The 13,556-nt window shown below is 38.9% G+C and overlaps 1 protein-coding gene across 4 annotated transcripts in view; it reads right to left on the bottom strand.

The window, feature by feature from the left end:
* Window positions 1-13,556, bottom strand: part of FHOD3 (formin homology 2 domain containing 3) — a gene marked incomplete at its 5' end in the record, with an annotated part of 370,951 nt that overhangs the window by 79,599 nt on the left and 277,796 nt on the right. For all 4 annotated transcript variants that reach the window (XM_083878098.1, XM_083878101.1, XM_083878099.1 and 1 more), the window contains one exon: window positions 8,886-9,011. In XM_083878098.1, coding sequence (XP_083734224.1) covers window positions 8,886-9,011 — 126 coding nt within the window. The remainder of the gene's footprint in view (window positions 1-8,885; window positions 9,012-13,556) is intronic.

Raw genomic sequence — 13,556 nt, 5'->3', positions numbered from 1 at the left:
GAGAGGAAAAATATCCTCAAACCCTGACAGTCAAGTACGTGTGGTGAATTTTCCCTTGAGCATATTTTAAATTTATTTTAACTTTTGACCTCTTAGTGGATGTTGCAAGAGAAAGCTTTTAGCAGAAACAGTAGCACCACTGTACTAAAATTCAAAAGCTAGAGCTCCATCCCTGTAGTAACATGAAAAACCATGGCTATATGGTTGGATATAACATCAGAAATTACCCTTGGAAGGGGAAAAATGAAGAGTGCCTCCATGTGAAAATATATGGAAATTAACTACGAGATATGGCAAAAGAGGGTCCCTATCAAGTCTGTGTTTTTATCTGTTTTATGTAGTCAGCTTGATATCCCATCCTGTCCAGTAGCCATGAGGTCTGCAAATTACATATTTTGAGTCAAAGGAAGGTATGACTTAAAAGAAGACTGAAGGAAAATTAAGGAGAAGGATGAATTGATGCTGAGAGACCAAAAGAGTGATTGTAGGTCTGCACATCAACTGGCAGGTTGGAAACCTTTAGCTCTGACAGCTCTTTGAGGCTCTACAATAAATGCACATTCTTTTGAGGGGATTACAGGGAAATCACATGGAGATGCACAGCTTAGTCCTGCAGACAGGATTCTAAGCTAACCCTGGTAGTAAAACACCTCCACATACTAAAACACCTTGTTTGGAGGCTTGATCTAGCATAGTTTGGCTAGGATTGCTCACTGGGCAAAAATTTGCAGATGTATGAAGAGCAGCATCACAATATAAATAGAAGATCCACTTGTATGTCCAGAAAAAAAGGCAGTGTCTAAAGAACTGAAAATATTAGCTTGTCATCTCTTCAAAACGAATCCAATCACCAGTAATTAGTCAAACTTGGAATTTCCATATTTCTCACTGGTTACAAGTGCATACTTCAGCTGAATTACAAGCTGCAGTACAGTATGCACACATATACCTGGTTCAATTCCTTTGTCCCAAACACAGCCATATTGTGTACAGTAGTTTGTTGCATGAAATGGTCAAATCTAACAGTCCAAGCTGCCAGAAGGTTCTGTACATAGAGTCATAATTAAACAGACAGGAACATGGTCAGCTGACCCCCTGTGTGACACTGACTTCTTAAAGCACTAATAGTTAAGGTTTTGGGTCTTCAGTCACATTTAGAAAAGGGCAGGCAAAGAAACAGCACTGCTATATAGCTGAGTTAGTGCTCACTTAGTGGTTACACCCACTCAACCACACACATCTGCCCTCGGCGGGGACCACACCTCACACCAAATGCTGAGACCAGCTGCCTTATGAAGCCTCATAAACTCACAGCCTCACTGCCGCTGTCGAACACTATAGCTCAACTGTTGTTTGGGTGCACCAATACTCTTTTTAATGTGAACTGCAACTGTAAATGCATAGTTTTAGTATTTAGTAAACTCTATCAGTAATTCTCTATATGTGCATAAACTAAACCTGGGGTAAGCAGGTTTCTTTCAGGGTGTACAAACCTGTAAAGCAGCCAGAGGAAAAGCAAGAATTAAGAGGTAATTCCTCAAACATTCTAAACAATTTGAAAAGGGATTTGTCTATGTACAGTTTATTGAACAAAATCTGATTTTTGTTTCTGTATTTCCCTGGCAATAACACTTAAAGTCAATGTTCCCTTTCAATGAACACATACGTGAATTGCAAATGGCACCATGACTGGCCAAACCAGCTGGTGGGAAGGCTTGGGCTGAGCCTTGGGTAATTTTGTTGCTTTGATACCGTTTGAAGGGTGACAGCGCCTTCAGTCCTCATGAATTTTTAGGCCTTATTGCTGCAGGCTGCATTTCAAAAATGGATAAGCAAGAAAAAGGCTAAAAAACTTCTGGCATTGAATCAAAGGTGATATAAGATTTTAACAGAAAAGAGAATGTGAATGCTCAATGGAAGCATAATAGAGTGATCACTCACAAAATGGGGTTATAGCTAATATATGCCAGCATTTTAGTGCTGGTGTCATATGTTACCAGCTGGTAATATCAACCATTTGTTCAGCTCTACAAATACAATCCAGAAGGATGCTTACTCTGATTACTATTTTTAGTCTTGCAGAGAATGCAAGGCTATTAACAATGGACTGTTAATATAAAAATATTAAGAAAAGCTTTCCCATGCCTGCTGTTAAAACCAGTAAAAGCTAAACAAGCGATGTTATTACTTTCTCCAGAAAGAAAATGCACAACAAGAAAGCATCTAGGTCTATGGATTTGTGAATAGAGCTCCTCACCACAGCATCAGGACACAGGGCCAAAGAGGTCATAAGTAACTTTCTGGAAGAAGAGTGAGGAAAAGGGAAAAAGAGGGGGTGGGGGCAGGGGGAAGAAAAAGAAGGCAAAAGCTATACACAGAGCATAGGATATGAAGCCAAAATGTTGACTGTAGGCCAAAGTTCTTGTGAATAAAAATTCAGCTAGCCTGACCTACAGCATTTAACACAGCAATGAATTAGTAATCATTATTATAAAAACAAATGCAGTAGACACAAGATCTCTCAAACTTTTTTGCAAGTTCTTACAGTTTTCTGAAAATACTCCAGCATGAACTGCACATTGTGAAGGGGATTATGTCCCCTGAATTACTCTAATCTTGTTGCAAACTGAAGAAAATATTTCTGTCTTACTGAAAGCAAAACTGAAATTCTGAACTTCAAATATTCTTCATTCATGTAAGCTCTGAGATACTCTTTTGTGGCTGTCTTTCCCTCTGTTTAGTTGAATTTTTAAATTTTGCTAAATATAAATGGCTATCTACAGGAAGAATACAAAATACAAATGTATGGTTTTAGGAACTAAAAAAAAATAACAGATGACTTTATGAGAGGAAATCCCTTTAGGTCACAAGGTTAATATTCAGGATTGCCTTTAATACAACATGGGGCAGAGTCACTAATAACTTTAATAAGGAAGCACTAATTACCTAATTTTGCAAAGTGCTCCTGTTCCAGCAGCCATGGGAATGCTACAGGGAGGGTACAACAGTCGGCAGCTCCTACTCAGGCCTTAAGTAACTCTAAATGCCTCTTGGCTTTAACAAAATAAATCCGCTTTCCAGCTTAGAAAGAGACAAAAGAGGAGGCAAAGCTGCCAAGAGCCATATTGCTTTTCACAGTTAAAGAAACTCCCTGTGTGTTATGTCTCCCTACATGACATGGCAAATTCAAAAGCATGTTGATATAAGACTTTGCAAACAGACTAAACATTACTTAAGGAATCTTTACAAAACTTCTCTCAAAAATAAACAGAAAATTGAAAGCTAAAACTACTGACTAAATGCTTCCTTTAAGAAAGAAACTTGAGAATTACCAAGAAAAGAACCAATTCATGTTAGACTTTTTAGTGGTACAGGAGACTACCCAAATTAGAGCTACACCAGGACAGAGCTGCCCAGAGCCTGCGCAAGGACTTTCTACATACACTCTCCTCTTCCAGCTGACCTGTGCAGCTTTTACAATGTGCTTCTGTCTTCCTGCAACCTGCAGCTTCTCTTCCTCGTGTGAGTTACACCTTGTCTGGAAGTGACTTGCAGAGCCCAAGTGTAGATCCAGGCTAAGGTGGGTGTGCCCTGAGCATCAGCACTGCACATGGCATGTTCAGCCAGCAACACCCTGCAGTTTGAAACCATAACCAGTTCATGCTTCTGTTTAAACATATGCCCTATGTTGAATTCCACAAAGCTGCAATCAAGAATATTGCTTACACAGTAGTTCAACAAGCATCTAGGCTAGTGCAAGCCACCACTGCTTCCCAGACTGTAAATCATCAAGTTATTCCTAAGGTCATTTTTCCTCTTAAAATCTCAGCAATAAAGTTGAGGCTTTTGCCCTGGGCCACTATTATCAGCTACCAAGCTATCCATTCCTCATTATGTTACTCAGAATGAGAGATGTGCTTGGCACTTGCAAGAAGGAAAAATTGTCACAGTCTCTAGTCTGAGAGCCCAGAAGTACTACACACAGAAAGAATAGAAAGCCAAAGAGAGAGAAGCAGTTCTTGGGAGAGCATCAGCTCTGTAGGCTGTAGAGCAGGTTTTGTTTTATAGGTTTCTGTTTCACCTTAGTGCTTAACAGCAAGAAGCTTCATCCAGTAGTATCTCCTTGGTTTTGTCAAATACCGAGAACTTTAATTTTAGTAGAAAATCTAACTGAAAAGCTGCTTGGCATTCTCAAGTAGCTGGTGGTTGTGTTGTGTTTGTTTTTTTTTTTTTTTTTTTTTTTTTTTTTTTTTTTGTTTTGTTTTGTTTTGTTTTGTTTTGTTTGCTTTAATAAGAGAAATTTGAAAGAAAGCACCAGATTTCCAGCAAATCACTATTTCAGGCACCTGGAAAGGGAATAAATCTCAAAACAAGAGTGTCTGTGGACTTTTGCCATGCTTTATGCTTATGCTTCAGATATGGTGTTTAAGTGTAAGAGGAGACAAAAACCCACCTATAATCTAGGCATGCTAATCTCACTGTCTGGGACCTGTTTTAGAAATAAATGTTTGAAGGTATACAGAAGAACATGGAAATGAACACTCAACATTTCAAGGCCCTGCATCATGGGAGCCCAAAGTAACACATTGCTGTAGATCACAAAGCAAGTGAGATGGAAAACATATTAAAGAATGTGAAATATATTTAATATTTCTTAAGCCTATTTTTTAACGCTCTGGAAAATCTGGAGATGCTTCAAACAGGAATAATCTGCAAACACCATAGCAGGACTTTACCAGGCTTGGAGATTTGGAAGAACTTCTGAGGGACCAGCCAGGGGTGGAGACTAAGTTCAGAGTGACTGACCAAGAGCCTCAAGAAGTGGAGGTTTGCGAGCTGAACCTTCTGGCATTTGATTTAAGAGATAGAGGCAAGATCATGAACTCCTGCTCCTTTTGCAAGCAGTGCTTCAAGAAGGCTTTCTGAGCTAGGCTGAGAGCACTACTGTTTGACTGTCAGGCCCAGGGGGAACCATCTGGCAAATTCCATCAGAAGAAACTCACCCTGGTAAACACACCAGCAGGATATTTTTCTGGTGGTGGAATGAATTAAAGCTGGTGCTGAATATAGGAGCTCTTGCTTAGAAGTTACACTCTTTCATGATCTCCTCTAAGGATAGCCATGATCAACAATGCAAACCCTTCACCACCAAAAGGACACTATGAAGGGCTGTGAAGCTTAGCATGGAACAAGTTTGATGGCCAGTGGCAGACTCCAGCCTGCAGTTTTCATTTGAATGACTGTCTTAGATTCAGAGTCTGACAAAGCAGTCTGACTAGACAGAAATATCCTAGGTGTGAGCACAAGGCATGGAAATACAGACTAGCCTTACAACACCTTCTGCCCCCAGGCAAGGGGCCAACTTGGAGGGACAGAAAAATGCTTTTCTTCCTGATGTGTTTCAGTCATGCACTGCTCTTTCCCTTTGTTATTAAAATTTATGAAGTTATGAGAGTGATTTTTTTATTATTAACTGAAGGAAAAGAGTTAATTGGTGATTTAAGTTGTGAAGAGTGGGAGCAGTGTATTTATGGAGCAAATGCCACTCTTTGGCATTACAAAACAGGCAGATTGGGTTATACTTCTTATGCATTAGGAGCAACTTTCACAAGCAGAGAGATACAAGAGAGCTGACACACTCCTTCTCTCCCAGTGAAGGGCTGAACAGAAAGTGCCCTGCAATTTTCCCTCCTTCAGCAAGATTCCCATGGCTGCAATATGCAGTTCAGAAACATTGCTCTCCACAGGGGACTCAGAGAAATGAGAGAGAACAACAGCGTTGCAAGAAGTTGCCAAAAGGCTTCAGCTGTATTTAGAAACAGTAAAGTAAGCCTTTTCTTCTGCTGTACAATCAGAAATATATAGATGATGTGGATTTTAAAGACCAAAATCCAGCTGCTTTTGCCCTGACTTATACTGCTCTTATGATTCCTTACTAATCTCAGCCAAAGAGGGTTTTAAAAGTATGAATGCCAAAATGTTAACCACACTGCTTCCATCCACCTAAGTTGTAGCTCTTGTTTACACAAGCAATATGCAGCCAAGGGTTTGAAAGGCCTGTCAGGGCAACTGAATGGAGCATGAATCATTGTGCTGGACACTGTTCTAAATGCTGCTTCTTCCTTCCTGCTCATTCTCGAAGGTCAGATAAATGGTACCAGGACTTGCATCTGAAGCTCTTCCCTGCATGATAAAAGACAGAAATCTTTCTGTGAAGGCTTTGCATAACTGTAGCATAAGCTGAAACCAGAAAACACACCTTAGAGCTAACACACCTTAGAGCTAATATGCATCTGCTTCTTATCAAATGTCTTACTCTCCCTCTCACCCTCATCTTTTAGCTTTTTTTGGGTGTTTGAATCCGTGTAAATTTTTACCATCAGGAGGTAGGAAATAGTGTTTACATAATCTGAGGCAAACACCATTCTTAGAAGACTGTGAAAACCTCCACAGTACTTTCCATTTGCTAATTAGTACCAAGCATTGCATCATGCATCACATGGCTTACTCTCCAATAAGCAAATTCCATCTTTCAGTCTTGACATGGACATTTCTTCAATGCATATCTTTCAGGACAATGAAATTAAGGAAGGCTTCTGCCCTTCTTCAAAGCAGTCAGTTCTTTAGAGCTTGCAGAACTATACATCTGCAGTGACAGCACTCTCAAAAAGAATAAGAGAATGCAAAATGGCATCTGAGACTGTAAACTTAATTATCTTTAAAGAAATAACTGCATCTATTCTAAAGACAACACACAACCGTGGTGTACACACATTTTTCACACTTCTCAGAGACTCATATATGGGAAGCATCAGGCTGTAACATCCCCAAATGTAAAAATGCAGAATCCCTGGCGAGTTAATGAACTATCATGAACAGCAAGCTGCAAATTTAAACAGGAGTACAGAGATTTTTATCATGTAAGGTGGAAAATGGTAAACATAACCCAAAGGAGAGACAGAGATGCAACTCTGAGCACTGTGTTCAGTCACTTACAACATGTAAGAGGTCTGACAACTGAAGGTTGAGGATTTTAGTTTCACAAAAAAAGAAAGATGAAGTGTGCTGGCTCAAAGATGCTGCTAGAAAAACTGGCTTCAAAATATCAAATATTTTCCTAGCAGTGATAATAAATACTGGAAAGTTTTCAGGAGAAATCCTGTGCTGCCACTTGAAAACACATGAGAGTACAAGAGTCTTTCACTTAGCTTCTGTGAGACCCATTATAGGTCACAACAGATGATTGCAGAGCTCCCCTCTGGCCTGACTCTCCATGAATCTGCAAATTTTACAGCTCCATCCTGTGGGGCCAAGGCATTTTGGCTCCAAACCAGCAAGGCACTTATGCACATGCTGAAATGAAAGCTGGCTTTCTTTGCTGGAGCAGGGCCAGCGCCATCAGCCTCTTGCAGGACAAGCCCAACCATCTTTAGCCATCTCAGCATTTGACCACTTTGGGGTTTCTTTGCCACAGTAGCAATCAGAAGCCTACAAGAGCAGGGGCTTGAAATTCTTAAACTTCCAAAGCAGCGGGATACTTTTAACTCTTGCTTATCTTCCATCAATTTTGCTAAGGTAAACGGGGCTGAATATGCTGGTGTAGAGTTTTTTATCATGGTTGCACTCAGGAATAATTTAATTGAGATCAAGAAAGACAAATCAGGGCAAGGTACTCCAGGAAGATGAGCAAATGAAAAACAATGCCTTTCTCCAAAGAGAAACTTAATGTAATTACTCACTTGAAAAAAAGGATTAAATCAATACCTCATGGCTAGAAATACATGTACGCTGGAAGAACCTAACTTGAACCATTCTGAGTAGTAGTCTGGAAAGGATGTGAGGCATTAGGAAAGTTCAAACAAATATACATACACTAATGAACACACATACATACAGAGAAATATGCCAAAGGGTTATTAACAAAAATAACTGGAATACAGAAAAAGGGTCCTGTAAAAAACTTCAAGTTCAGAAAACAGGGTGGAAGCTGCAGTTTTTATGAATTAGAGGCCACTTTGGAAACAAACAATCCAAACCCCATCTGGCCTAATTGGATATCTTTTTAATTATTGTATTAAGTTACTGAATTAAATTAATTTAAAACTTTTATCTTTCTTTCTTAAAGTTAGCATGACATCCTTTGAAGCAGTCATTTACTCTCAAGTTGTAACAGATAGTTAATTTCTGGTGATCCAAACCACTTGCCAAGAATTTTCTTTATGTCCCTATAACATTTTTCTATCTTTTTTCTTCCCCTAATACCTTACATAATTCAAAAGAGTATTTTGATTGTTCAAAAAAAATTTTTTTTTTGCTGGTTTCGTTTTTTTTTTTCCCCTTTTAATTTTTTTTCCTAAAGCAAGCTGATAACTGGTAGCTTATTAGGAGTTTGCTACAACAAGAAATGGTTTATTTTGATGAAATACAATGAGATATATCATGTATTTTCAAGAAAAGACAAAATTATTCCCTAGGAAATTCTGAGCTATGCACGTTTCCAAGATTTTGCAGTTGATTTAAGATGATAGAAGTGAAAATAGATCTATTTGAATTTATTTTTAAAAATGGAAAGAAAGAAAACGTGTTTTATTTCACTTTTTAATACTTAGAACAGCTTATGTGCAAAGCAATTCTGCTTTATCCATTTAAGTGGAAGAAACAGAAGTGGGATGGAAATACACCCAGCGTTTAACATCAAGTCTGACAGAAAGGCTTGAGAATGAGTGGGAAATGAACACATTTAGATTTTTTTCCATTTTTTTCCCAATGTTAGAAAAAAAACTGGCTAGAAGCTATTTCCAGTACTCCTTGAGAACAGCTTACATTTATCTCCTTCATCCTGTCTGCAAAGGAACTGTTGTCAAAACAGTGATTAATTTACAAACCTGTCAGATTTGGTCTCCTGAGGCGGTGACAGAGTTGTCCCATAACGAGTAGTGGGCGTTGTTGGGGCACTCACACCAGTGTAAGGTCGTGGAGAGGAGTAAGAGCTGCTTCCATAGCTATTGTATCTGAAGAAATGGGAAGAAAAGTAGAAGTAATGGAGAGACAGAATCCATCAGCAAGCAGGCATGCAACAGTAAATCCTCTTGTTTACGGGGTGGCAGTGATCCCATACCCCAGAACTTTTCAAGCAACTCCTGAAAATGTTGCTCTATTTCCAAATATGCAACCAATCATGTACTCTTAATATCAACCACGGCATGAACATACATGATGAAACAGTGAGCTATTGGTAAGGAAAATAATGAGAGATTTGAATGGTCCTCCCAAGTGACAACTCAGAACAGAAATACTTGAATTACTGCTCGGTTACTCAGAATTATGAGCTGTTTTGGGAGCTGATAACCAGCCATTAGAAAAGGGATCAAACCAGCCCACAACAGCAGTATTCATATCTTCTAAGTTCAAGGAAAATGGCATCACTCATGAGACATGATCTGAACATGGGCATCCATGACTTGCAAATGCTCGCATTTTAAACGGAAAAGCAACCACATTTTTTTCAATTAAAGCCAGCAGTATTTTCTTTCCCCTCCCCCGACATAAGTAATAGCTTATGTTACATTTCCTACAATGTCTGTAAAAAATCATCACCATGGTTAAAAAGACATGTCTCCGGAAGTACGGCTTTAGAAATTTCTATCAGCCCTTCTCTCCATTAAAAAATCCCATAAACTCGCTTCACTTCAATGTGAGCTTGCTGATCAAAGAGAAATTGTTTCCAGGACTCCTGGAACAGCCACCTCCCCAGAGTCCCCTCTATCAATGTTTTCATCCTGGCTCCTGTACTGAATAGAAAAGGCAGTTGTGTTGCTTTGCTGTGCCTTTTAACCATTGTACTTAAACAGCATGTCAGGAAAAGATTCTTGATTTGGGAAAATGTTAATATTTCTCTCTTTAATATTGTTCACAGACAATGCCATTTTCCCACATGGAAAGCATATGGTGCTCGGAAGATCAGTACTCTGCAAGGCCAACTCATCCAAATGACAAAATTCATTTCAGGAAATAGAGCAATATCATTTTCCTTATTATAATTCATAAGATATAATATATCCTCCTTCACCATATCTTTTCTCTGCTGCTTCTTCAGCACTTAGTAATTTCACTCAGCAATTTTATTTGAAAAGCCTGGTTGGTTTCCTTCAGCTCCATTTAGCACACTCATCTAGCCATACAAAATTTCATTCAAAGTTTCAAGCTTCATTCCTTAGGGTTCAAGAGCCTTGCTGCCTGCCAAGGCCCATGTTTAAATCAGAGCAGATTTCACCTAGGTGCTTTTACAATGGAAGGGATTGTGCTTTAGAGAACATGTCCTCTTGGACAGCAATTTCAGGTTAATGATTTAGAGAACACCTCCCCTCCCTCATTTGTTTTTGAGACACTATACTGACCAGTAATAGGGAAATAATTTTGGAAAAAAAATTCTAACATGCATGTTTCTGAGCCACAAAAGGAATTTTGCAGGAAATAATTGCTCTCTGGGCCTTCTTGCCCCAGAAGAAAACTAACTAGAAACTGGAGACAGTGGCCCACTGGAGGCTGTGTAACTGAACACTGCGGAACTTTCTTGGTAGCACAGACCTAGCCTGGGTCTTCTCTCCGATGGGCTCAGCCCAGAAAATGTTCTGACTGTGCCTGTATGGAGTGAGCGATGAGAAAACTCCCTTGTCCTGATAAGAACTCAGAGCTCATTTGGTTTGTTCCTGACACAGAAACCTCCATTTCTATTTCAATCAACTGCAAGGAGACCTTCTTATCAACCATTGCATGTGCTTTTCTTCTCCTTGCCCCCTGAAAAAGGTGACATAAAGCAGAATCCTTTTTCAGACCAAGGGTTTTCAATTAGTCCAAAGATAACCCTCATGAAAATGGAAGGAACTCACCTCTTATGGAGTCAGACCTACAACAATTGAAAAATCTAATTCAGGGGGACTGGTCTGGACACAAATTTAGAGAACACCGAGTTGCTGGAACAGCAGCAAGGCAAGATCAGAAGACCAGGGTAAGTCTGTATGCAAGTTTATCTTTTTAACCTTCCTCTGGTACTGGCTATTGCTTCCATTTTCCCTTCTTGTCTCATGTACCAGTGTAGATGCAATAGTCTTGTCCAGCAGCATTCACCCTCAAGACATCTTCCTCTTTTATGGGCATATAACTGACTAAATTGTGTGGACTTTGCCCTCCTTTTCCTCTAAAGAAATCCAGAAGAATCCCCATCCCCACCTTTGAACCTCTGTACTAACTGGAAGCAGAAAAGATGGTTAGAGGAAAAAAAAAAAAATTGCAGAAATACTAAATATTGCAGGAACAGGAGGTATTCAGGAATCTACTCCCTAAAGTATAACAGCAGCAGCAATGAGACACCGATAATTGTGAGAGGTCTAAGAGAAAAATGCACCTATCAAGGAAAATGTAAATTTAGAGGAATTCCAGTGTTCAAGTTGCAGGTAAAGGAAAAATAAGTGAACTAAGTCACTTGTCAACAACTACGTGGATTTACAGGCTTTTCAAAAATATGAAAAAGGGACAAAATACACCCACCTATTAGAAGAGAAAGACTGAAAATTAAAAAGATTAAAGGAATCAAAACATTCACATGCTGAAACTCAGAAGGACTGCTGGAGAGAGGAAGAAATAAATATGCATGCAATATAAATGTACATTTTCAGCACCTAATGCAAAGACCACTGACAACTGTGAGAGACAGAAAAAATCATCAACCTCTTTTCAAGATGATTCTCTATCATTGTTTTTAGTGCTACTTACTGTCAATTTCTTTTACTTGAAAAAAGATGAGACAAAACAATTTTTTTTTGTTTTAGATGGGTGAGAAGGGGAAATTAAAGTCAAAAAGTAAGAGAAATGCATGAGGAACAAGTAAATTCAACAGATGTTGTAGAGATAAAATTGTCTATTTTGAGTTCTATGTTATCTTTATAGATCTCTTATTGCAAGCATGAGCTGAAATTGCACATGAGATAGACATGCACTGTAATCAAACAACAAATTTAGGATTTGGCAGTTCAGCCTTTGAAACCAGGACTTCACCCCTAAATTTCAAGTGCTGATCTGACCTTTCTTGGTTTTATATCAGAAGAGCCCATTAATTTTCACAAAAACATGTCTGCAAATTACATTGTTGTAAATGAGAGCAACATGGTGCTTCTTTGTGTGATCTCCCAAACCATGGGTTATTTATCCACTGCTCTACAGACAAGGCCAGGATATTTATTAAATACAGACCTGGAAGAAGAGTAATGATGTCAGCAAAGGCAAGAGGGAAAATATCAAATCAGAATATAGGCTTACAAGGCTAAAATTAGTACAGTATGTTCTGGAAATAATATAACACATGGAGTAGCATTATTACTGCTCTAAAATTCATGGAAAGTGTTATTCATTTATCTAAAAATTATTGTCAGCTATATAAAATCTACCTGTTTTCCCTCATCATTTCTGCTTCCTTCTCTTTCACAGGTGCTGGAGACTCTTCAAAGTCATACGAGAAGAGGTGAAAAGGAGTGTGTGGTACATAAGGTAATTTCTCCACTGTTGGAGATGCCTTTGGAGTAATGGATGCTGAGGAATTTTGGGGAGAGCTCAGCAATGCTGTTGCAGGTGAAGATGGTGATGAAAGGACAGAATTATGATGAGAGACAGATGAGTCAGGCACAGAAGAGGAGTTGCTAGAAAAGCTCTTTGCTCTAGAGCAGGCGAGAGGCCTCTCAGCTGGAGAAATGGCACTGGAGACAGCCGAAGAGTCAGAACCCTGTGAAAAGCTTTCCTTCACAGCCTCATGCACATCTGGAACCTCACTGCAGGAGGAAAAAATCATTAGAAAAGGAAGAGGAGAGAAAAATAGGGCAAAGGGAGATAATAGATAGTAACATATGCAGCGGAATAAAAAATGAAGTAGAGTCAGACAAATAAAATCTTCCAAAATTTAGGCAATCATCACATCTTTTTAAATAAAGATAATTCACGTCTTTGTATCCCAGTGAGATTCTTCTTGGCGTTGGAAATAATGGGGAAAAGAAGCAATCCATTCTAAAGGAAAAGAGGGGATTTAACCTATAGGCTTCAGAACTAATTTTTGTAAGCCTTTCACACCTATTTTTGTAACAATTTTTGTATATTTCAAGTTAGGTTGTAAACATCATCAGAGCAGTCCAAAGCAGACCAAGCACACTGGAAAATACTCCATGGAGCACTGATGCTTCAAGACACAGTCTGCAGGACTGCTTCTCCAAGTCCAGATATCTGACTATCATCCTCCCTGGGAATCTGATCTTTTTACTAAAAATGTTCATCCAACAAAGATGAAAATAAAAAGTACTTAATTAGCACTATTCTGTCAAAATTCAAGTTTAGAATGATCTTAAAAGCAACACCTTACCAGATATTTGTGTAGGTGTGAAGGCACTAATTTATGATTTCTCTGAGTGTCAGCATTCCATGCTGGTCTTTCATAGAGACTTGCAGAGTTTGCATCAAAGGAAACAAAAAACACATCTGCTTTGCTCTACTGAAGGCAGATGTTAGTGAGTGAC

The sequence above is a fragment of the Zosterops lateralis genome, assembly GCF_965231275.1.
Source record: "Zosterops lateralis genome assembly, chromosome: 1".
Classification (NCBI taxonomy): domain Eukaryota; kingdom Metazoa; phylum Chordata; class Aves; order Passeriformes; family Zosteropidae; genus Zosterops; species Zosterops lateralis.
The sequence above is the reverse complement of the archived record's forward strand: the minus strand, read 5'-3'. Positions and strand labels throughout refer to the sequence as shown.